The 22,022-nt window shown below is 40.9% G+C and overlaps 1 protein-coding gene across 7 annotated transcripts in view; it reads right to left on the reverse strand.

Moving 5' to 3' along the window:
- Positions 1-22,022, reverse strand: part of si:ch73-103b11.2 (myosin phosphatase Rho-interacting protein) — a 253,084-nt gene that overhangs the window by 9,571 nt on the left and 221,491 nt on the right. For 5 of the 7 annotated variants that reach the window (XM_041229193.1, XM_041229192.1, XM_041229189.1 and 2 more), the window contains 12 exons: positions 20,755-20,823; positions 19,773-19,862; positions 19,282-19,391; positions 15,969-16,569; positions 15,333-15,449; positions 9,520-13,371; positions 7,594-7,741; positions 6,828-6,933; positions 5,757-5,916; positions 4,530-4,637; positions 4,149-4,235; positions 3,468-3,630 (listed from right to left, as the gene is read on the reverse strand). In XM_041229193.1, coding sequence (XP_041085127.1) covers positions 3,468-3,630; positions 4,149-4,235; positions 4,530-4,637; positions 5,757-5,916; positions 6,828-6,933; positions 7,594-7,741; positions 9,520-13,371; positions 15,333-15,449; positions 15,969-16,569; positions 19,282-19,391; positions 19,773-19,862; positions 20,755-20,823 — 5,611 coding nt within the window. The remainder of the gene's footprint in view (positions 1-3,467; positions 3,631-4,148; positions 4,236-4,529; positions 4,638-5,756; positions 5,917-6,827; positions 6,934-7,593; positions 7,742-9,519; positions 13,372-15,332; positions 15,450-15,968; positions 16,570-19,281; positions 19,392-19,772; positions 19,863-20,754; positions 20,824-22,022) is intronic. The other 2 variants (XM_041229195.1, XM_041229196.1) reach the window with 1 other exon arrangement.

The following is a 22,022-nucleotide window of genomic DNA, read 5'->3' on the forward strand; positions in this document are numbered from 1 at the left end:
GCTTTGTTCACTGTTCCAACCAGGCTGTTTTTCTTTTTTTTTTAACTCTTGACAATTGTTGTATCCTAGCATTGAATGAGGTGTAACATTTGCATATCGATCAACAAATGAAAAGCACTGAGTGCTATCAGTGTTGTTTTTGCGTACGGTGTGGGACTTGAGGTTTTAGTCAAGACATTTTGTGCAGCCCGTCTTCCCACAGTGTCAAAAACCAGGATTTCTAATTTTCCAAATACTGCCATCCTTCAAGTCTCCTGAATGCCTGTTCATGTTAGCAATGCAGCTGGAGTCGTTGTACTTGCTACTATTGTGGGAGACGATACAGGCAAAGAGGCTGGCACTGCAGAGGTAAGCTCAGTGGGTGCAGAGATAACCACAGGCTTGTAGATAAATAGAATATTGTAGGTTATATTTAAAAAAATATATATTTTAAAAGGCAGTCAAAATGACTGCTTTGGCAGTTCTAGGTGGGTTCTCAGAGTATTTAATACATGTATATAGGAAAGGTCAACAGCATCACTTTCATGACGCGCAGACTAATTTAAATTTGAAAACCTCAAAGCATCAAATTATCTGCTGTGGCGATTCTAGTATGTCTAAAATAATTTCAGATTTATATTGTTGTTTTGATTTGCATCCCAATATTCTTGAGAAAGAATTTAGTCAAGAAATGCCAGTTACCAATCTGCCTGCTCCTGACTTATCCAAAGAGCCTGTAGCCTCTTCATTAACACCGGCAATGGTAGGAAACAACTGGAGGCTGCAAATGACTGAGCTCAAGGTTCTATCTAAAAAGACGGTTCTGAAGAGGCCATAAATAGGGTTTGAAATGAATATGTGTCGAAGCTAGTCTATTGACAAGGTAAAATAATCCATGAATTAATAGATTATAAATAGAAAATGTTCACATCCTATTGCTATTTACTTTAAATACAGTGGTTTGTACCATCCCCTACCAATAATGTCACATTTTATTGAATTACAAAATAAGGAAGCACAGTTTTTCAAACAAACTTTTTTTTATTCAAAGCTGTAGTGGTTAAACTGAACACTGTTATATGAGGAAGAGCTTAAATGTCAGCAAAACTTGCAAAGAAAATATAGAAAACAAAATGTACTGGTTGCATATGTATTCAATCCCTTAAGTCAATACTTGGTAGAAGCACCTTTTGCAACAATTACTGCTATGAGTCTTTTTGGATATGTCTCTACTAGCTTTGCCCAGTAGGATGCCCATTCTTCATGGGAAAATTGCTCCAGTTCTGATAAGTTTGTTGGGGATCATCGATGGACTGCAATCTTCAAGTCTCGCAATAAATTTTTGATTGGATTCAAGTTAGGACTTTGACTGGGCCACTCAAGAACATTAATTCTCTTCCTGTTCAACCATTCCAGTGTGGCTTTGGCTTTGTGCTTCAGTCATTGTCCTGCTGAAATGTGAATTTCCTCCCCAGTTTCGGAGGCTGACATAACGCTTGGAATTTAGACCGAAAAGTTCAATTTTTGTCTCGTCTGACCACAAAACTTTTTTCCACATGTCTGCAGTGCCATCTAAACGCTTTTTTGCAAAATCCATATGTGCTTTAAGATGAGGCTTTTTGAGTAATGGCTTCTTTCTTGCCACCCGTCTATACAGGCCAGCTTTGTGTAGGGACCGGCTTATTGTTGATGTGTGAACACTGACTCCCATCTCAGACACACAACCTTGCAGATCTTTCAAGAACATTGTTGGTTTGAGAGTGCCATCCCAAACCAGTTTCCTGCTTGCCTGGCTGCTCAGTTTGGGAGGGCGACCTGATCTGGGTAGTGTCTGGGTGGTATGATGCATCTTCCAGTTCTTAGTGATGGACTTCGCTGTGCTGAGAGGGATAATCAGTGCCTTTTAAATTTTCTTGTACCCTTCTCCTCCTCTGTGCTTCTAACACTTTATCCCTGACTTGTTTCGAAAGCTCCTTGGTCTTCATGGTTGTTTTGTTGGATCACTATGTGAGTTGTAGCACGAAAGTCTTTATCTACCTGAGGGAAATTATCTACAAGTTAAACCACTTTGAGTACACACAGGCTGAAACCATTTAACTAATTTTGTGACCTTTCAAACAAATCATTTGCACCTGGGCTGATTTAGGGCTACAGTAGCAAAGGGTTGAATACTTATGCAACTGAGATTAATCTGGTTTTTTTATGTAAATCTTACTTATTTATATTCTATATGCATTTTTTAACTTTATCAACGTGAAGTAGTTTTGTGTAGATTCTACATGTGAAGTCTAATTTGAAAGTGTCGTGGATTACGCTCAGGTGCCAATAAAATGTGAAAACTTTGTAGGGGGATCAACAGTTCTGCAAACCACAGTATATACTTATGGTATACACAGAATAGTGATTGATCACTCATGGTGTATGATTATTAGTCCCTTTAGGAGGATGTCCTTACAGAAATCACGTGTGACTTACTGGGAATAAAAAATGTATACCTAGAACGATCATTCAGTATCCTCTATGTATACATCATTTTTTTTTATACATAATCTGTTCTAGGATTTCCTTAAACGATTGTGCTGATGGAGGTTTGTAATGTGATCATGTGAACAAGAGCACAATACAGCTACTTCTAGTAGTTTTTTGTGGATCGATGAATAAATATTTAAATAGCTGACATGAATACTTCCTTCTATCATAAAATGTTTGCCCTTGTCATTTCACAACAAGAGGATAGTGACATATGTGACGGTAAGTACATAACATGTTTTACTTGAACTGTTTCCAGCACTGGGTAAATATTTCTGCTTTCTCCATTTCAGGAGTCTTTTGGTGAAGAAAATCCTGTTGTCAGAGAAATGGCTACCGAGGCAAATACTGTCTCAGAATATCTGCTGGGATATTGTAACACCAGTTGATTGTTACAAAAAAAATGTTTTTATTGTGAATGAACAGAGTGACGCCTGCAATGAATGCAGGAAGGAGCTCTCCCCTGTGCAGGTGATGAGAAGCACTGGAGGACCACGGACATTGCTACACTATCCACAGCCCTTCCATCACCTTCCACAACAAAGAGGGGCTACCATTTACCAGACAACAACGGCAAACAAATCATTGGGTTTCTCTGTGCGTTCTTCGAAATGTTTGTCTGCCCCCTATTTGAAATAAAATGCATTCTAAAATGTATTTCTCCAAACTCATTGTTTATTTCATCAAACGTATGGCCTTTGATGTGCATGGAAGAATAATTAAACTGTTGTGTTTTCAAATCTGCATCAAGAGTGCAACGGGGCCAAAATCAAGGTTAAAAAAAATCAGTACAAAATGAAAACAATTCTGAAATTGTTAGGCTGTTTTGACAGTGACCCACATAGGGTTACACAAGTGGTGGCGTGTTGTGAATACACTATCATTTATTACATTTTTTTGTAATCAGCGCTTTAAGACAATTAACTTGTGAACTGTCTACTGTGCGTCTGTATTCTTACCATATCCAGAAACAGTGCTGTTTTCAGCAGACCTTTCCCCCAGAGCCTCTGTAGCAGCAGTCAGCTGGTCTCTCAGTCTGGTAATGTCACAATCAGCTTTTGCTTTCACTATACTCAGCTCAGTGTAGATATCCTTGTATTTATCAGTGGAGTATTTCTTATCCTTAAAAAAACAAATAAAAAAAAGTCACAACAGGGTCTGCACTCCGAGAATCAAGAGGACCTTCTAATAATGATGCAGATTTCTTGTGAACATAAACTGCCATTTTAAATATACTAACTACAAGCAAATGGAACTTCATACAGTACAGTGAGGTCAAGGGCAGGCAGTAATAAACTGTAATCGTCTCTGTGAGGATGTATAGACAGGGTGGTGCACTGTGCTCTATGTAAACTGCACCTGTATTCACACGATGGTGCACTGTGCTCTATGTAAACTGCACCTGTATTCACACGATGGTGCACTGTGCTCTACGTAAACTGCACCTGGTCCTTTTTTGATATGACTGGCATAACATGTTAATGTTGAGGTGTATGGGAATCTCGGATTTATTTTATATCTTTTATTATTTTTTTTATACAAAAAAGGCCTTTCATTTTCTGGAAGGTCCAGTAGGTCGGCAACAATACCAAGACACAGCTACAATTGACAGTGTATGTCTAGAGATACATGTTACATACCCTCAGTGCAGTCTGTAGCTCATCTTTAAGAGAATGTATTTCTTGTTTGAGGTACTGAATTTCCGATTCCTTGACCCGCAATAAAACCTGAAACCGAACAATGCAAAAGTTTACCAAGATTGAGGGTCAAAAACACAAGCATTGCAAATATGAATACACTTCAAAAAGGTTTTAAATTGTCCAGTCACATTATAGGAACACCCCACTTCCATTAACATTCTCTTACTATCACTCACATTTTCCAATCATAAAACTGATTTCTGTATTTCACATGAGTACTGCAATAAATAATAAGCTCATCCTGTCCTGAAACACTCCTCTGCTGGATGCCCATGCTCCACCCTGAGCAGTGCACAGGAGCTCATAGTAATGAAGGGTTACCTCTAGTTCATAGACATCCTTGCCCTGTGTGAGAGGAGAGCCGGCTCCATCCCCTGAGTGCGAGGACCGCAATCGGGTGATCTCCGCTGCCAGGCGGTTGTTCAGCTCCTAAAAATAAATAAATAAATAATAAATAAATCAGGGTTTTTTAATCATTTCATATAATCATGTGAACGTCCAATTAATTAGATATAATAGAACTGTAGTACTGCTAACATCCCCCAAACTTACTATACTCTTTACCCCAGGAGCTCTACAGCCCATGCTGGTCTCTGGAGGAGCTCTGCAGGTGAAAATCTGAGCTCACCGGCCACCTGGCCAGGTTAGCAATGAGAACACTACTTTACAAATTCATGGCGGCAAGCTACTCTCACATTTACCAGGTAAGCGACTCGGAGAACACTACCTTACAAACTCACAGCAGCAAGCTACTCTCACCTTTATCAGGTAAGCAACTCGGAGAACACTACCTTACAAACTCACAGCAGCAAGCTACTCTCACATAGCAGCACATGAAGTGGCTTCTTTATCAAAACGGTTATGTGTTAACCAATACGTAAGTGAACACACTCCAAGATACTTAGTCTCTAAGGTTTGCGTTTGTTTATTTTAATTGAATTGGATTTGAATGAACAGTAACAGGTGACTGCAACCCTTAGTATACCAAATGATCACCTCAATGTTGCTTGTCCTACTGACTGACATATTTAATTGTATATAACTAAAATAAATCAGTAACAATATCAAAACTAACACCTATACACATGGCGGGTCTCTCTATTAAACTCCATATGTGGTTCTTTTTCAATTAGGACCCCCTTTAAAGACACATGTCTGATCTGGTGTGCCCTCATTATTGCAGTATAATTATTTATAAATGACACACTCTAACTTCAGAATAATCAGTAATAATCAGTATTTAAATGCATTGTCCACTTCCAATAATAATAATAATAATAATAATAATAATAATAATAATAATAATAATAAAACTGCTTGCGACTCCTCTTTGAAACCATGGTGAGACCCTCCCACTGACCCCTACCCCATTTAACAGAACTTTGATGGGTTTGGGACTGTAAATGGTGCCTTTAATATCCAAAGTGACCTTGAAAAGGAGAACATTGAGACTGTAATGGTTTTAGTGTTTGTTCCCAGTGCTCCTCTCAGGTAATTGTATGTGTGTGTTGTTGTGTTAGTTTGTGCTGTTTCCAGTGCCCCTCTCACTTGATTGTGTGCGTTGAGATCCTGATTCTCACGCTGGCACTGTCGGAGGGCCTGCCTCTCTGCCTCCAGGGCCTGTGCCAGGTGTGCGTTCTCCAGACACTTCTGGGAATACTGCTCCGACAGGACCTCCAGCTCCCGCTGGATAGATTGCAGCTCCTCCCTGACAGAAGAAATCCAGGATCATGTTCAATAGTGCAATGACAGACACTGCTTTGGAAGGTACCTTTTGAGAGTTTGTTAAAGAAACCCCTGCAGTGTTTACAAGAAATGCATTCCGTAACCTTTGAGTCTCATGCTGTCTGTATCGTTATCTTTGAATCTCATGTTGTCTGTATCGTTAACTTTGAGTTTCATGTTGTTCGTATCGTTTCCTTTGAGTCTCATGTTGTCCTTATCACAGTGTTAAATGTTTAAACATACTGCCTCTTTTTTCCCCTTTTACAGAACTCTTCACCGCTTCAGCCAAGGAAAAAAACACGAAGCCGTACACAACAGCCAGAACATGTAAGTAAATTAATAACATTCTTTTACAAACAACTGTACCACATAGGATTTGAACAGGAACATGTTAATGCTACAATAATGTTTATTGGCAAGCTGTCCGTGAGGACTATTATTAATGGTAATGGAGAAATGAAAATCCATGGTTATTTTTATTATGTTGTGACGAAGTTTGGTAGCAGCTTCCTCACAATGGGCCGGGAAACACATTTCTCAACATTTACCTATTTTCTCAGCATTTGCCAGGAGAAAAACAAAAAAGTCTAAAGAATGCAGTGTATCCAGATCACGCTCTCTCCTTTCTGTTCCCACGATATACAACTAATTTCAACCACCAGCATTGTTGCAAGAGGGAGCATGAATTGGACACACTGCAATGTTTAGAAAAAAAAAAAATTCTCCTAGCAAACGTTCCTGAGTAAAAGAAACACTAGCATTGCCCCACTGTTTTCCCCACTCATTGACATTTGCCCCCTGATGCCCTTATTCTCACCACTCAATGGCATTTGCCCCCTTGTTCTCCCCACTCACTGGGATTTGCCCCCTGGTCCCCTTGTTGTCTCCACTCACTGGTATTGTCTCCGGAGCTCCTCGATGTCCGAGCTCATCCCACTGATCTGAGCACGCTGTGTCCGCTCCAGCTCCTCCCTGTGTGCGTTCTTCATGGCTTCAATAGCTGCAACAGAAACACAGCACTGTTTAACTCTCTCCATTCTGTCAGAATTGGCTCCTCTTGTATCAGTATGACAGGTTTACTAACATTTTGCACAAGACTTACACTTTTTCTCAAAACTCTTAAATTAAACTAAACCGTTTCAAACAATATGGTTTGTATTTTCCTTCCCCTGCAGCTAGAGAACATATTGCACTGAGGAGACTCCTACTTTTTAGCATGACTCATCTTGCCTTATGGTAGACAGTGCAGGTGTTAATCAATGACTGGTTTCTCATTTTGCCTTATGGTAGGAAGTACAAGTGCAAACCAGCCGTCAGTGTCCCCTTGGCATGCAAATTGTGCAAGTATGAAAAATGCATATATTGCGATTAATTAGTGTGCTATGTGAAAAACATTACCGCATTGAGCTTTGCGCTGGTAATTCTTTGATTCCAGTTAGCTTGGAAATTGTCCAGAATTACACAAATGACTATTATTTCTTTTAATATTGAATCCTGTAATTGGCACAGGTAAAACTATAACAAACAGGAAAGAGTACACATCAATAGTTATAGTTTAACCTTCAAATTCTGAATGAGTGTTTAAGTGTTTCTGAAGCACCCTGTAAGTGTTTCTGTAGAGGTTTGACTGCTCTGTCACTGGCTGGAATCAGAGGTTTACCAGCTATAGTGGCGGCCGTCTCCTCTTCCAGTAGGCGCTCCTTCTCCTCTTGCAGCTTGCCCACCTCCCTCTGGTGCTGCCTCTGCATGTCCTCGAGCACCTTCTGATGCGTCTCCTCCATGGCAGCGAACCCACGCTCACATGTGGCCTGGGAAACAGAAAGGACGTGACCAACTCGTTTTTAAGCAATTCTCAATTAAAAAGTCCTGAAGTTGTAAGCTAGTTCTTAAAGGTTTTGAAATCCATTTTACCACCCTTGTATTAGCATCAGTATCATTGTGACTCAATTTTGCTGTATGTTTACCATTCCTATTCAGGGTCCGTATTATAAAAAAGTCTCTGTCTTCCCTGTCAGGCCCCCATGCTTTCTCTGCAGGACAGAGAGAATTTCTTCCCTAATTGACACGCACTGTCCTTTGCTGAAACAGTGAGCGAGGTGAGTGATGCAGATTAACATTTGCTTTAAAGGGACTTTCTGTCCTGCACAGGATGGATGAGTGGATGCCTGCGTGATGATTGTGGTACAGCATGCAGCCCGGACAAGAAGACAGTCGCTCTCTAGTGAGGCAACTTCAGAGATAATTTTAACAGCTCTTCTAGTTATGGCTATATATCTGAACAAAGAGTTAAAAAAAAAAAAAAAAACACAACAACTGCAACTCTTTTTCTTTTATGTTTGCACATTACTCTGGGCTGACTCCTGAAGCTAATCAAGATGGGTAATGGATTTTAACGCCTTTACTACTTTAATCGAAGGCATTACATGAGGCATGTTTTTTTTTTACTTATTTACTGCTAGTCCTATGTGAAAATAGAAACACTAGAAGAGATAATAGAAGTCTTCTTGTCAAAACCTTTGCCACTGAATTTATTAGCATCTTTTAGAATTTCCAAATTCAGCTCTATTGAGTTTTTAATAGTTAAGGATGTTAAGAAAACAGGAATTACAATTGGATTTATTTTAATATTAAACTCACAGTGGATGAGTTAAAAAAAACAAACATATGTAATGCTTTGACTGGCCGAGCTAGTTGCTAGTGAATATTAATCATCTACATAATAACTTAATAAGAAACAGATTGTTCCGAGAGGAAAAATGCACATGTGATGTTTGTTTGGAATCCACGTGTAACTGATATAGGCATTCTTTTATTCAAAGACTTAAGATTTGTAGCAATCTCTCTTTCTATCGGTAACATTACACATTTAAATTTTATACTTTGTTTTTATTGGTAAACAAACTTGAATTTAAACATTACATCTGAAATAAAAAAATGCATCCTGAGAAATGTAAATATTCTAGGATTATGCAGAGGTTAGTATTCATAAGCTACTTTTAGTTTTGACATGAGATGCAATATACTGAAAGTCTCATGGAAAATTCCATTCAGAAAATGACAAGAAACATACATTTGATAAGTGAAAAGGCTTAAAGTTTTGAAAAGATGAATAGGTCAATACATTTAAATGGGCTTATTTTTTGGGGGACAATTATGAAATCATTTTGGTAGAAGAGAGTATTCCAACAACAAACATCATTCACCAATGGCATGTTATTTTCATTTCAGCACCTTGAACGTAAAATGATTGTTGTGAAAATGAAATACTATGGTAACTAATGAAGCAGCAATGACCATAATATGTATTGTAAGTCATTTTGTAAAAAGCTAAATGTTTGCTACAAAATTAAATAAAAACCGTTAACTGGAAAATGGTTTTAGACATTTTTATACTGTATTTTAACTGACAAACATTCCAACAAGAGTCTCTCTCAATGTCATCAAAAATACATTTTGGACATTGTTTAGACAGAGTTACGTATTTAGGACTAAAATTGTTGTTTAAATGTTTGAACCAATGCAATACAAATCAATAGTCATTGCAATAGATGGGGTCTAAAATCTAGAACTAAAAATGTCAAAAAACCTTGAAGTTCTCAAAGTCTTTCTGGTATTTCTCCTTCAGGCTGGACACGTCTTCTTCCAGGTTTTTGTGCTCCAGCTCATCTCTCATGACATTCATCTGGGCTTCCAGTTCCTGAATCCGTTCCCTCAGCACAGTCACAGAGTCCACCTCTGTCTTCTCTCCCTGCGTCTGTGTCCTGGCAGTGCTGTCCTCTGGCCTGGGCTCTTTTTGATGCTTGCAAGACTCTGAGCGAGAGGACTCCAGGTCCTCAGACTTGTATTTGTCCAGGGTTAGCTGCAAAGCCTTAATCGTCTGAGTGTAGTGTCCATGCAAACGTAGCATCTCTTTCTCGTGTATTCTTTGCAGCTCCTGTATTTTACCATGAAATCTGTCTTCCAGCTTTTGGACCTGATCTTCATGCTGTACTTCCATGCTTTCAATATCACGAACAACAGTCTCTAGTTTGCGTTGGCTTTCTGCCGTTTTCTTCCTAAGAGCCCCCTCTGCTTCAGTGAGTTTATGCTGCACTTGATGAAGCTCAAGCTCGTATTTGTTTTTCAGCTCTATTTCATGCTGGAATCTCTCCTCTATCTTCAGAATCCTGCTCTGCAGGAGGGAGATCTCCGACAGGTGATGGGAAGTCTCAGCTTTCAGGGCTTGGTTTTCGTCTTTAAGAATCGCAATGGCTTGTGCAAAAGTGTGCCGCTCCTCCTGCAAGGCTTTTTCATACCGCTCCCGGATGGAATTGACATTCTTTGCATGCTCTTGACACAGAGCGTCCATATTGCTGTAGGCGTCCTTGCACTGCTTTAAGTCTTTCTCGTGGTCTGTTTTAATCCTGCAGGCTACACAGGCAGTCTGTGCCTGAATTAGTGCATCCCTCATGAACAGTGAAGGACTGTTGTTGATTTCATTGGTGAACATGTAGCCAGGAAGCATGTGGGAAAGCAATCTGTCTTTAAGCAATCTGTCGTGAATTTCGACTGTTTGCGAGTGACATGTAGACTCCATGTCTTGGGACAAACGCTGCAGGACCTGAGCTTGCTGTTTGAGTTCATCTGCAAGTTTATCTCGGCCCAGGCTGGAGGGTTCTACAGCTGCTAATCTACAGGGAGACGTTTCATACTGAAGATGCTGATCTACCATCAGTACTGCTAAATTATGGGCTTCTTCCATCTGTATTTGTTCTATATATGGAGCAAGCTCAGGCGGGCTAACATCTGCTAATTTTCTGTTCCTTTCTTTCTTAAATTCATCACCAACCTCAAGAATAACCCTGTCCAACTCTGGTGTCTTGCAAGCTTTTACAATTTCTTTCAAAGTGAACTCCCTTTGCTGCAGGTCCTTGTGAGCTTTGAGAAGATCTCCCTCAACTTTTTTGATTTTCTGCTCATAAAACTCTTTCAAATTCTGCACTGCAAATGTCAGCTCGGCTTTAACACAGGCATTGGTAATGACAGTCTTACCAGCTTGCTCAAGCAAACTGGGCCCCTCTGGTTTGCTTTCTTGACCACTGTTGTCAGTTTCTTTGAATTGGGTTTGGAGCTTTTCCATCTCTGACCAAAACTCGCTTTCTAACATCAGCTTTTGTGTTAAGACGTCTGTGTATGCAATAGCCACATACGACTCATCACTGCTTTTCAATTTCTCTGCTTCCTTGTGTACTTCACTGAGACTCCACAATAGATCTAAATTTGGATTCTGTATTGAGCAAGCCATTTTATTTAATACCAAAGCCTCAAAGGCTAATGTTTTGGCAAACAGCTTGATCTTCTCTTCATCAGATATCTCATTCTCCCTGCTCTTGTCTAGCGCTTCTTGGCATTTTAGAGTCTGTTCCTCTAAAGTGTTCCATCCCTGCCCTATGTGAATCGCAGCATTAACTAACTCAACCTCTATTTCTGACAATGTGTGAAGCTGCTGATCTGTGCTGTTCTCTTTATGACATGCAAGGATGGACTGGACTTTTTCCCTGCCTGATTCCAAGCAAACTAGGGCCTTTTCACATGTAACACGGATAGCTCTGATATGGCAAACAGTTTCCTGTGCAAATGTAAGCCTCTTGTCTATTTCCAACCGTAGCTGTACCGTTAATGTGTCTACTTTGGAAAGACTTTCACCGAGTTGCTCCCTTAGCTCCGTTTCGGTTTTGGCCCATTTGCTATGATGTTCCATCATTAATTCCAGCTGTCGGCTTTGCTGTTCTTCCAGCTTTAAAGTAACATCTTTAAGCTTCTCTTCTGTGATGTACAGTTTGGTTTCAAGTGAATGGATGATTAAAATAAATCTTTCTGGGTCTGTGTTGGCAGAAGGAAGATAATGATGAGGTGGATCTGAAGACCCACTCTCTTCAGATAGGGACCTGTCCTGACTGGTATCTGAGGATGTACTACTCGTGTCATCTTGGCCATACTTTTGACAATGAATGCTTGAGAACCATATCCTCTGCCTTTTAGACAGTACTGCCCCAGTATCGGTGGTCATTTTCACTTTTGGTCTAACGCTGGTGGTTTGTGGCTGATCTAAAACTGTTGATGACTCCTGTTTTCTGATGTTTTCATGGTCGTCACAGTCTTCTTGACGTTTACTATTTTCCAGCTGGAGCTTGCTGTAACTCAATTGCATGTCATCGATAAGCTGCTCAAGCTCAGTGATGCGAACCTCTGCAGCTTCAAGCTTACACTGCAATCCTTCTTTCTGCACTGCACTACCTGCCTCTGAACCACTGTGACCTATCTTACTGATCAGCTCCTCCTTCAATTGCAACTTGCACTCTGTTTCCTCCAAGCTACTTCCAAGAGCCGCCATTTTAATTAGGGCCTCGTTGAGGTCACGGTCTTTCTTCTCCATCAGTCTCACGTACATCTCCTTGGCTTGCTTGATTTCCTCATCCTTTTCACTGATCACTTTATGTATCTTCTGTAACTCCTCTGAAACCTTCTCGTAAGAGTGTTCCAGGTTGTAATAATCTGTCTCCTCTGTTTTTAGCCGGGACTGCAGCTTGGCCACTTCGTTGTCTGCCTCCGTGATCTGATTGATTAACTCCTGGCAACGGCAGGTAAGCTGATCCTTTACCTCCTCCAGGTCTCGGATGTTTTTGGTGAGCTTCTGGATGGTTACGTTCTTGATGACCAGCTCCTCCTCAAGATGGTGGACTACCTCACTGCTCTCCAGAGTGGTGGTTCGTTTTTCCTTCTGCAGACTATCAACCTGCTGTTCAGCTTCTTGCAGCCTGTCCTCAAACTCTCTGACCTTCCCTTCGGCTTCAACTAGACTCAGAGCCAATGATTCCTTCTCTTTCTCATGGCTTTCACGCAGCATCTCGTAGTTCTGTTGTACCCTTTCCTCCTTTAAACCCTGAGCCTGCTCTGTGATGACAAGTTGGCTAGTGACTTCGGTAAGTCTGTCTTGAAGTTTCTGGACCTCCTTCTGGTAGTCTCTCTGCAAGGCCTGCTGTCTTTCCAGGTCTCTCAAAGCCTGGCTCTTCTCTAGCAGTAGGGCCTCCACGTCCTTTAGTCTGTTCTCACTGTCTCTCAACTGTGAGCGCAAGGTCTGCTCATTGTGTTCCCAGTCCTCCAAACCCTCTATGAACTTCTCCTTCTCCATTTGCAGATCGCTTCTCATTTTTGCTATGGCCTGTTCGCTAATTTGAATTCCGTCCATGGCGTTGTTAAGCTTGGTCTGCAGGTTCTGGATTTCCACCTCGTGGTCCCTGATCACATCCTTGGCCTCCCCATAGTTTCGTTTTAAAGCCTGCACCTGCTGGTTAGTCAGGTCCTGTCGCTGTCGCTGGGATTCGATTTCGGTTTGAAGGTCTTGGTTAAGTTTATGGAGCCTTTGCCAAGAACCCATAGGAGAAGCAGCAGTGTCAGTCTTTAAAAGATTGATTAGACATTAGGTTAGTAATACTCCTTACTCCCAACACTGAGTCACACACCTGAGGGCTGGCTGGTTGAATATATTTAAAGAAAGAGCATTCTTTGATGCTGCAAACATTTCAAAACTTTCCGCTGTGCTTTTTATTTGATAAAAATTACAGTATAAATACAAAATTCTATGGCATATCTTTGGACTAAAGCATGCATTACCTAAGTGAGGTCTGAAGTAACTTATATCAGATATTAATCTATCACAAAGCAGTCTCTTTGGTTTTAAAATACCTATTAATTTCAGTATATTTTCACCGCCCTTTATTGTGCAATAAATTTGCATTACTGAAACATTTCGTTCACTTTAAAAAGTCTCTGAGGGTATAAAACTGTAGTGTCCACTATGGAGTCACCAGAGCTCCATTCGAAGGACTGAGACCTTATCCAGATAGAACTCAAACACATGCCATACACCTCTTTACTGACACTGGGGATAAGCAAATGGCTGAATTCTTTGCCACTTTAGCATTGGACCTGGAGTTCATTGCTATTACTCTATCAAGCACTGTTCAGGGGTAGAACTACTACTAACAGTTAAATAGTCACCACTTAAATATGTTTATAAATAACTCATTTGATAATGGCTGCTTCACAATTACTTAGGGTTTCAATTAATACAATTAAAATACAATACTAAAATTTGTTAAGTTTGTAGATTTGATGGTGGGAAAATTCTGCTCTGCTGCTACTTTGAACTGAAGGGTGCGATTAGTCGACTACCAGTCTCTAAGGTTGACTGTCTCTTTTCTATTCGACTATCTGGTTCTACCTCTGCTATAGTGAATGTTTTATTTGGCTCAAGTGAATAATTAAGGACAAGTCTGAAAGTGCTGTCATAGCCTTCTTCTGCTCTAGCACTCTGCTGAACAACTTAAAGAAAAGGGGTGCTGTACCTTCAGAGGGATTTCAAATGAAAAGCTGCACGAAAGGAACTAGTGAAAGCCAGTGTGATTTGGTATAAAACCTTTGTTACGACCTTTAATTTGGCCAATAAAACTTGCTTTGGCTATGCATACTTCTATCAATACGCTAAACCAAGGTAGGCTAAATGGAGCATAAAAAATGGTAGTCCCACGTACTACTGTTTATTGGGAAAGAAAACAAAGAGGTACCCAAAACAAGTTGAAATGTGAATTAAAAAAATGCAACAAGACATGCAAGTCAGGATGTGTATATATAAACACAGATATCAAGAGAAGAGAAAGCACAGCCCAAAGTTTTTGTACTTGTTTTGCCCTTTGCTTTAGAGTACATGCTCCAAAGCTATTCCAAAGATGTGACACTCAGTTAAAGTTAGTCATGCATGTAAATCAGTCCCATTCTCATTAGTGAATATTATACTTTCACATAGCCTGCAAAATTCCTGTCTCTCAATATATGGAACATCCATCACAAAATGGAAGTGCTTTTAAAAGGGAAGGTTCTTAAACATTATCACAATGGATCTGTTAGTCTACTGAGTTTGGAAATCATGTGGACTGTGACTTATTTATTAACTCAAATCTATTCAAGCTAATGCTGGTGTGAATGTTACCCCTTGACGGAGTTGCTTGCTGCAGTACGTAGTCCTCTCGTGCACTGTACTCTGGGGGTTACCTGCAGAATGTAGTCCTCTCGTGCACTGTGCTCAGGGCTTAACTGCAGTACGTAGTCCCCTCATGCACTGCGCTCTGGGCTTAACTGCAGTAAGTAGTCCTCTCATGCAGTGTGCTCTGGGGGTTACCTGCAGTACGTAGTCCTCTCATGCAGTGTGCTCTGGGGGTTACCTGCAGTACGTAGTCCTCTCGTACACTGTGCTCTGGGGCTGCTTACCTGCAGTATGTAGTCCTCTCGTGCACTGTGCTCTGGGGGTTACTTACATGCAGTACATAGTCCTCTCGTACACTGTGCTTTGGGGTTACTTACCTGCAGTATGTAGCCCTCTCGTGCACTGTGCTCCCGGTCACGGGCCCCCTCCAGCTGCTCCTGTAGGAGGTGATTCTCTTGCTTCAGTCTGCTCAGCTCTCTCTGAGTCTTCCCCAGCTAGCAATGGAAAAAACAAAATGAGCTTCAGTTGTTCCACTTTGTATCCTACAGAACTCTGTAATGCTTCTTCAACCGTCCCTCCTGGTTCTCCATGTGAATAGTTGCTGTGCTTCTAGTTTTCACGGGTTAATTCACAGGTGTCTCTATTATTTTCTTGCAGCTACAGCACGAACAAGTAAACTTTCTATGGGAATGGTTTTAGCAGGCTCGTGCCAATAACAGGTAAATATTGTGTTGAGAAACTGTCATGTTTAAAGCTGAAGCATAACTGTGCTTATTATACAGTATATGTAAATTAATGAAGTTGTTTTAAAGCGTTCAAATAGTCATTTTATCATTTTTTTAAATGCATTATTCGATTTTTTTACAGTAACTCTGCAATCCAGCACAACCCAGTTTAATCCTGTGCAATTTACCAGAACCAAGTGACGCCAGATTGGACAGGTTTTACTCTATGATTAAACACAATAAACTTTCACCGAGTGGTGAGCACTCACAGGTTTTATTTGTACACACCTCTTTGTCGAGCAAGGCTGCTAGTTCTTGTGGTGGCAGTGGCTCCGAGGTGGGCACAGAGGAGTGCAGCATGGCGATGGGTATGGGGATGGGGATGGGGATGGGGATCTGCTTCTCCTCGCGCAGCGTGGCGATGGGGATCTGCTTCTCCTCACGCAGCGGCGTGGTCTCCACCTTGTGCCAGCGCTGCTCGATCTCCACCTGCACAGGCTTGGTCTCGGGCGAGGCTGGTGCCCGGTCCACTTCCATGCGGGTCGCCTCTTCTGCAGCGTTGACACTCTCGAACCTCTTCCTGCGCTCCTCTCTGCGCTGGGCTCGCTCTCTCTCCAGGTCAGTCATATTGTCGGGGTTCTGGCTGGCCGCTTCGCTGATTTGAGCCGAGTCCGAGGAGGAGGGAGACAAGGCCTTCTGCGCCATGGCCTGCTGCATGGGGCGGAACTCGGCCCAATCGAAGGTTTTGGAGCGGCCCTCTCGTCTACGCTCTCGTGCCCGGCTCCTGTGCTGCTCAGTGCTGCCCCCGTCCACCTCACTCTCCTGGATCTCCCCGGATGTAGACGTGCTGCCACAGGCAGAGTGCACCTTGGCCTCCTCCGGCAATGAACTGAAGAACACAAGGAACAGTGGCGTGGAATAAGTGCACATTCATGTTTTACCTTTAACTATTAAACAGAGAATAGTGCTTCATTTAGAAATAATAAAAGAGCAATAATTCAATGACAAACATTTCGACTCATTGAGAAAGTCTTCTACTCGAAATGTTTATCATTGAATTCATCAAGTTTCTTTCAAACTATCCAAATTTTTTTTTTTTTTTTTACTTTCTTTTATTTAAAACAATTCTCAAGCACCTCCTTCAGGGTTTATTTATTAAAATATAAAGATGAAATACAATAAGAAAGACTGCAGTTCTGTGTGCCTTCATGTTGGTAAACAAATACTGTGCATAGCATGCTATTAATAAAAACCATCTAGGAAGGCCCCTGGTATGGTGATGAGGTCTATTTTGATCGCTCCTCTGGGCAGTGAGGAGATGGTCTGAGATCCAGCCCTTAGTCTGTCTGGGACACACCAAAACAGATTGTGAAGAGACAGGTTTCAATCTGCCGCTGCTGTTCTGTGTGTAGATTCAGCCTGTTTTCAGCCTCAGAACCGGGCTTTAACAGCAGTGCAGGTGCTAACTGCACTGTGGAATTACAGGATGCTATTCAAATACTGGCACTCACAGATCTACCCAGGAAAGGTAAAACTCAGCAGGTAGTGCCCCTTACGCTTTCATGTTTTAAACATTTCAGACAGGCCAGTTGTGTACGCATTTCAGTTGGTAAAAGTTATTGGAATAGCTAGAAAAAAATCATTTTGCTTTTACAACGGTGTCTTCCTGTGTAGATTTGTAGAGGAAGAGGTAGGAAGCTCTTAGGAAATTAAAAACCCAACCAGGTACAGGTATGGTTTCTTATGAAGCAAGAAGTCACCAAGTAAACTAGTGTACAATTGAATGTGTACCTTTGATGGGGAAGGTGGTAAAGCCTCTGACTTGTATAACTCTACTGACATTAACACAAGACAAAGCAAGCTTTCCAACCTGGGCTGCAGAACTGACAGTTTCAAGGAGAAGTTTTTCCTGGGATAGCATGGAAATCAAAAGAAATAGCAAGAAGGGTTCAGCTGAGAACATTAACGGCACACAAAACCAACAACAAGCAGCAGAAGAAGGAGCTGCCACAGGTTACACAGGATAGAGACAATGTCTTAGAATTGGGCTATAATAAACAGAATGCATTACACAGCACTTAGTTACACTACTACCCCTTCTTCACTGGCAGAACCGACCCATGAGGGCTCAGTACTGTATGGGTACTGGTAGTTCTCCACTAGCTATTTGTCGAGCCGAGCAAGAACCAAACCATGAAACTGTGGCCTCACAAGACATCTGAATCCGGCAGGTAAGGTACACTTAACTAACACACTCAAAAACACAAAATTCTAACACATTTCTCATCCTCGACCTTTATTATATTACTATAAAGAAAAAAGTGAAAATAAAACAATTCTAAACTTATTTACAAAAATAGTCAAACAAAATACTGTCCAGCTGTACCACACATACAAAATCCAGCTGTACCACACACGCAGCTTTTTTTTTTTTTTAAGCACCCAAACAAAAAACTAGAAAAAACAACAAACTATCCTTAAGTGGGATATCTTTGACAAATCATATTTCTAAAACCTTTCTTTTTCCCTTCAACAGAACTAACTGAACATTAGTAAGTTGAAATAATCAGTAAAATGTGTGGATTATAAAGACATTCCTAAATATATTTACAAAATACAGTGATACAAGATACAGCTGTACCACTGGTCTATAAATCTTTGAATATCATTTGTTTGCACATCTTTTGGTAAACTGAGTTAATTAATAACAGTAATTAAAAACAGCTGTCTTTCGTTGTGTGTGACGTCAGCAGCACAGCTCGGCTCTGCAGTGGAAAAACAACCCAGGCTCCCCTTAACCGCACCATGAGGGCTCAGTACGGGCCCGGCGCGGCTCAGTTGTCCAGTGGAAAAGAGGGAAGAGAGACAAACAGAAAGTATTACACTGCACTTAGTTACACAGAGAGACAAACAAAAAGTATTACACAGCACTTAGTTACACTGAGAGGACACACAAACATCTCAGAGCTACCAGCTCTGCAAATGCAACGACTTGGGTTACTGCAAACCTGCCTTATCCACATGTAAAAATAGCGACAGCGTTTCAATTCAAACTATCGCTGCACACTTTTTCACTTTCACCTGGGGCGTTTGCCAGTCACTTACCCACCCGAGAATATCCTCATTTTAGATTGTACCGTTTTTTGTCAGCACCTTAATCGTTCTTGTATAGCACAGTTTGGTGATCCCATGAGAAGCACGCTAGACATTTAAATAAGTGGAAGATGCACTTTTTTATTTATCTTGAAGCAGATTACAAGAAAATCCCACTTCTCGTAGGGTGTGCGATTGTGCAAGACTCCCTGAATCTGTCTGATTCACTTGGGTGTTTTAAAGATACATTAAAGAGTACAAGAGAAGATAAACTCTCAACTTCATCAGAGTTAGCCCCTCAACACTTATAAACATATTATAAGCCATTACATCTAAATAAAATATAAGTGATATTAACACAATTAATTTATTTCTATAGATCCTGTAGTGGTTTAAACATTTCAAATGCCTTGTGAGATCTACATTCTCAGTGACATAAGTGTAGCTGCTTCTAAAACATTCCAATGGGGGCGTGACATATGGTGTGTGTACCTCCCTAGTACCCTACCTGGTAACATCAGGAGCAGTTACAGGCCGGACATTCTTCATGATAGCCTGGATCCAGTTGCGCCGGATCCCTGAAGTCATTGCAGAGAGGGTGAAAGCTCCTTCTTTCGTCTAGACAGGAGGAGGGGGATTACAAGATTTGATGAAGTCATAACAAGAGCTGATGTGCTTGACAGCTTTACCCATGGCAACAGTGCTGTCAGAGCTCCATGCCTCATTCTCAGTACAGCAGATGTTTTCTTGTGACCAAGCTTCAGGTTATCTTTAGGTTACCCATGCAGCTTTTGAGTAAACAAGTTTTATTTTCACTGTAAATGAGTCCTCGGGCAAGTCCCAAGTGGACAGTGAGCTGCCAGTAGGCAGATACTGAGAGAAAACACACTCGGGCTTGGATTAGCTTTGATTAAACTGAATCCGAAAATACACAGGTATACAGTACCCAATTAGACACATGTTTTGAGCAGCAGCTTTCTAAAAGTCCATGTCACTTACATGTATTTGAAACCCATAGTTTCTCTGCACAGGAAACTCTGTGACATCATGACAGGTGGAGAGGTCAATTTCACCGTCCAAATCAGCAGCCTGGATTCAGGAGAGACATCAACAAGGTGTGTTAATGTTATCTTCCATATATCTTCCTTAGAGGGGTGTAACAATACATTAATGTCATGATTTGATCTTGACATGCAGGTCCCCATGCAATGTGTATTGAGATAAAAAATATGGGATGGTCCTGATGGGCTACTTGTATGATGCATATTACGATCAAATTATGTTTTAATGATGGACAATTTTGTTAGTTCCTCATTGAGCAAATTAAAGTGACTTCCAAAACTATGAAAGCGATCAAAATATCTAAGTTTTACATTGCAATCATAGCAATCTAATAAACTATCCAGGAATTTCAAATGAAACATACAGGGGTTTCACATGGGGGTTATATATACATGCAGTTGCTTAACTAGCCACATAGTGAAGAAGGGACAAAAAAAACTACCCTGCCTCGTTGAACATAGGAACATTTACGAATGGGAGGCCACTCGGCCCACGTAAGCTTGTCCAGTTCCTAGTAAATCTAGTAAAGTTGGGACTAAAGGATCTGGGTAATTCAGCATCAACAACAAGACTATGCAACCCATTGCATACCCTCACCACTCTCTATGTGAAGTGTCTCCTTCCCTCGGTCCTGAGTCTATCGCCACCTTAACTTCTAGCTGTGTCCTCTGAACCTGGTTCTGTGCTGCACTTAAAGTATTCTTTTAAGATATTGTTCTAACTTGATTCAGTTCTTTCAACCTATTTTTACAGCTCACTCCCTTAAGCTCTGGGATTAGTCTGGTTGCTCTAGGATGGACTCCCGTGCCACGATGTCCTTTTGGTACTGTGGTGACCAGAAATGAACCCAGTACCCCATGGTGTATTGCCCAACCTCATCATAACCTCCTTGGAATTGTACTTTGTGTTTGGCACCTACCTCTTCAGCAACGGAGTCTCTGTAATACCTCAGGCTCTGATCAGTCAGGACAAACCAATGCTTTTTCCACTAGACAAATGAATACAAACAAACAGCAGTTCATTTAATAGCAACTTTAGCAGCCTGAGAGAGAGTGAGAGCACAGTTAGCTGACTTAAGGTTGTACGATCCAGGGGGAGGGGCGATGGAGCCGCTGGCTTCGTGCAGGGCACGAGGCCGCCACGGCTAAGTGCACAATACGTGCAAGTAGCAATTACTATAACAACATAACAACAATCGCAGTAACAGAGTAATTACACAAGCGAATAAGCAGATATAAGTAATGACACTTATCTGTTCGTAGACCTCCTTTAATGACCTTGGGGGGCAGGCAGGACTGCGCAACAGGCACGATGTGCAGCTTTGATATATCTATTCAGGTTTCATGGTCTTTAGGTTAAAATACCCATTAGGTATTAGTAATGGTTACATTTCATACTTGACAGGGAACTATGTGAGCCATTCCCTCCTAAATGACCTAACTTTGTTGTCTGATGCCTTGTGCTTTGGGAATTCACATTTCTCATGAAAGTGCCATGGCTGCATGAAAACCGCATAGCGCTTTGCATCTGACAATTTGATTTAATTTATTTTATTGTACAAAATTGTACAGCTATTTTTCCTCCTCTAACCTGAAGTTGTGCTGCTGTCCCCCTGATGGTTAGCTAGAACACAGCAGGCATATCCTGGCCTCACACCATAAGGGAATTTTTTTTTTTTGGGGGGGGGGATTCTTTCCCTACACTACTCTCACTAAAAATTCATAAACATATACACAAAACACAATGCTTTGAGATTTACAGTCTGTATTTTATCAGATAATCTCACACAAGCATTTCATTTCTATCACTAGAAACATATTTGTCAATCTTCACATTTTAGAAGTTTTCGATATATTTTACATGTCCAATAAGTAACTAATATTGCGTCTGTTCAAATCTAATTAAAAAGCTACTTTTTTAAATATATATAAATATATAAAAAATGTAAATATAGTAAATGGCAAACTAGGTTAGCAACACTAAATCGAAAGAAAAAATATGATTTTAAACAAACATTTTAGCCACGGAACGCCAAGCACTCACCAAGTGTCAGCTATCAAGCTTGTACCTTTACTATTTAAAAAAAACAAACATTTTTTATAGAAACTGTGGAACAAGAGAATTCATGCTCATTCAGACACATTGCAGCTACTGGCCTTCATCAGTGCAGTACAAATGTTTCAGAAA

This window comes from Polyodon spathula, chromosome 26, assembly GCF_017654505.1.
Source record: "Polyodon spathula isolate WHYD16114869_AA chromosome 26, ASM1765450v1, whole genome shotgun sequence".
NCBI classification, from domain to species: Eukaryota; Metazoa; Chordata; class Actinopteri; order Acipenseriformes; family Polyodontidae; genus Polyodon; species Polyodon spathula.